The sequence below is a fragment of the Oryzias latipes genome, chromosome 5, assembly GCF_053564925.1.
Source record: "Oryzias latipes strain Hd-rR chromosome 5, Olatipes_Hd-rR_3.1".
In the NCBI taxonomy this organism is placed as follows: Eukaryota; Metazoa; Chordata; class Actinopteri; order Beloniformes; family Adrianichthyidae; genus Oryzias; species Oryzias latipes.
In genome coordinates, this window is record NC_136241.1 from 20,489,472 (window position 1) to 20,492,729 (window position 3,258).

The 3,258-nt window shown below is 38.5% G+C and overlaps 1 protein-coding gene across 1 annotated transcript; it reads right to left on the reverse strand.

Annotated features, from left to right (window-relative positions):
- Positions 1-1,223: 1,223 nt before the first annotated feature.
- LOC105354106 (transmembrane protein 233) lies at positions 1,224-2,660 on the reverse strand. The gene is made up of 4 exons (XM_011475151.3): positions 2,523-2,660; positions 2,216-2,399; positions 1,805-1,939; positions 1,224-1,723 (listed from the first exon to the last, which is right to left on the reverse strand). The coding sequence occupies exons 2-4, from the start codon at positions 2,375-2,377 to the stop codon at positions 1,712-1,714; spliced, it is 309 nt and encodes a 102-aa protein (XP_011473453.1). The 5' UTR covers positions 2,378-2,399; positions 2,523-2,660; the 3' UTR covers positions 1,224-1,711.
- Between the last annotated feature and the right edge of the window lie 598 nt (positions 2,661-3,258).

Here is a 3,258-nt window from a genome sequence, read left to right on the forward strand (position 1 = left end):
ATGGAGGTGTGATCGTAAACATGCACAGCATGATGCTTTGCTTGGAGTTTGACGTCACACAACAGCTCTGATGCCAGATTTGTAAGATGTTGACCCCATGACTTATTCGGAAAAACATAAATGGAATGAAAGGGAATGTCCGTATGGATAAATGAACCTGCCAAAAAGTTGTATTTCTGTAAAAAAAAAAAAAAAAGAAGTAAAGAAAGATAGAACATTTGGTAAGAGTTTGCAGCGTCAGACTGTTTTTGCCAAACGTGCAGTTGCAAAAACGAAAAAAAAAGGATTAATGATGCAATTCAAAATTTTTGTCCAAAAATTGCCAAATAAGAAAATCAGGAACCATAAGGCAATGAGTTGAACAACCAGATGAGGTTGAATTAAAACCTTTAGGTCACAAAAACGTCAAAGTTTAAGTGGTACGCTACAGTTCCTGGTGAAAGGATTCAGCTCCCTTGAACTTTTCACTCTTGCCACATTTCAGGCTGCAAACATAAACATATAAAAGTGTGATTTTTTCTTTAAAGAATCAACAACAAGTGGGACACAATCCTGAAGTGAATCGTGAAGTGGAACGAAATTTATTGGATATTTCAAACTTTTGTTAATGATTAAAAACGTAAAAATTGGGCGTGTAAAATTATTCCGCCCCCTTAAGTTACTACTTTGCAGTGCCACCTTTTGCTGTGATTACAGCTGCAAGTCACTTGGGGTATGTCTCTATCAGTTTTATCTATCAGAGATTTTTGCCCATTCCTGCTTGCAAAACAGCTCAAGATCAGTGAGGTTGGACTTGTTAAACTTGTTAAACAAGTTTAAAATAAATACATTTTGTTCCACTTCCTGTTGATTCTTCACTAAACATTACAGTTTTATATCTTTATGTTTAAAGCCGGAAATGTGGCAAAAGGTTGAAAAGTTCAAAGGGGCCGAATACTGAAACTATGCACTGTATGTACGGCGTTTTCATAAATGAAGAAAAAGACATTTATCATGTTAGATTTGGCATTAAGAAACATTCTGTAAATCCATGTTTTTTTGCTTTTAGACATAGATGATTTCAATTAGAAAAAAAGCAACAACGATTTTGTACAAAACGCCAAAATTAAAGCATACAACACAGTCAAATAAAATGTTGGCTTCAAAACACAGACCTTTTGAGAGTGGAATAAATAATCTAAAAAACTGAAATGTATAAAATACGTTCACAAGCTAAGACAGTGTAAGCTTTTGAAATATTTTTAATAAGTTTGGCAAAAATAAGTTTGGGCATTTCACAATATTCCTATTGAAGAATTCCTCTATGGCAAGATAATTGCTGACTTTTGCATGACACTAAATATTCTAAGTTTATTAAAGGAGTACGCTTTTGTTATCATGAAACAATTTCCCAGTGAAACATCTGGAAAACAAATATACCGGTAGATCTTAAAACTACTTCATTTTTGTAATGTAGAATCAAAAATAAGTTATTATTTGAATAAAGAAAGGTTAGGTCCTGTTTAGGTTCTAATAGTCAAAATGTAGTTATATGACAAAAGTCCATGGTGAATATAAAACAATAGTAAATATAAAAAAAATTCCCTTCTTTAAGAACAAGTGCTGAAAGGTTCTTCTTTGTAAAACAGCTGCAGACGTAGCGGAGTGCAACCTCAGGTCAACTCCTGTCAGCAGGTGAGATGACCCTGATCAGCTGATCACCTTTACTGAGCTAGTGATCCATCTGCAGCACAGAGACAGATGTGGTCAACAAAAAGTGGCTATTGATGATGGGGACAATGGCTCCCATACTGCTCTGCCTCACCGTGGTGAAATGAACAGTGCAGGTGATGGCGATGACGAGAAGGCCGATGATGATAGACGCCACAGAGACGTAGAGAGCGTTCCTGCCCAAGCGCCTGGAGCCGTCATAGTCCCCTTGGTAGTAACTCTTTCTGGACTGGAAGAGACAAAACATGAAGAGGATTGAGGTCTCTGTGACAGACACGACTGAGCTGTGTCAGCCTGCTCAGTAAATAAACATGGAAGGAGCGGCTTCAGGCTCGTTCCAAATAGGAGAAAAGGAGGTTTGACTGACAGAGCAGATGTTTGTGTGACAGCATGACATGTTCTCCACCTTATTAGAACAAGCAAAATAAGAGTTTTGACACATCATTGTGATATCCTTGGAATAAATCCTTAGAGTTTTGTACGTAGTTCAGTGGTGCTTCCTCACCATGATGCAGTAGACCAGGGCCACGATGTTGATGGGGTGTACAGGACAGAAACAAGCCAGCACGGTCAGACAGAGGTAGCTGCGGAGAGGAGGCGGTGCTTCCACAAAACCGTGGTCAAAAACGGAGCTTTTCTCCAAGGGGTTCAGCTGTTTGGGCGCCATTAAACTTTATGGAAACAAAACCCTGCAGAGACAAAAGAGATCAGCGAAACAGCGGATTTAAAAAAAAAGCATTGCCAAGTTAAAAGCACGCTGCAGAAGAAAAAAAGTTGAAAAAATTCTGGAAGTGTAAAGTTTGGATAGAAGCCTGCAAGTGTCGGTGCGGTGAATCTGGAGTCTTTCGGTCGGGATGGCGCTGCTGGAAAATAGTACATTTGTAGGCAGAAATAGAGAAGGGGAGAGAAGGAGGCGATCAGTGACCCTGCTGGCCTCCGCCCAGGGTTGGAGTGCGAGTGTGTGTGTGTGTGTGTGGGGGGGGGGGTCTCTTTTCTACTTCTGGCCTGAGACCTCACACCCCCCGACTCAGAGACATGAGGGTTTCTGAGCCAACCTTTTAGGAAAATGTGGTTCTTATGCTATAAATTCTTGTTGTTAGATCCTGATCTATCTCATAATTGGCTGTTTTTTGCCCAGGTATTTTATTTTGTTTCCTTGTGGTTTAACTTTAAAATGATCTCCACTCTGTTCATTTTTTGACTCCAGGTACTTTATTCAATAAGATTCTTTGGGTCCGTTTAGATTATCATTAGACTTAACCAAGTAACACACAAGGAAGACATAACAGAAGCATCATTAACTGCTAGCTAAGTTAATGACATCTGATACATTTATATCTGTACATATCACTCTGCTCACGATTATGAACATTTTTAGTCTTGCACATTTCAGATTTGGCATATTTACACACTTCCGTTGTACACTTTGTAACCATTGTACATATTGATATTTTTTATATTATACTTTGTTAGATATTGTCTTTGCACTGTCAATTTCATTGTCCAAGCGGACAGTGACAATAAAGGCATATCTTATCAATCCAATTT

Coding starts and splice junctions, on each gene's coding strand:
- LOC105354106 (XM_011475151.3), bottom strand. CDS start 2,377: ATGGCGCCCAAACAGCTGAACCCCTTGGAGAAAAGCTCCGTTTTTGAC. Junction 1,940..2,215: donor CCCTGGTCTACTGCATCATG/GTGAGGAAGCAC, acceptor TGTCTCTTCCAG/TCCAGAAAGAGTTACTACCA.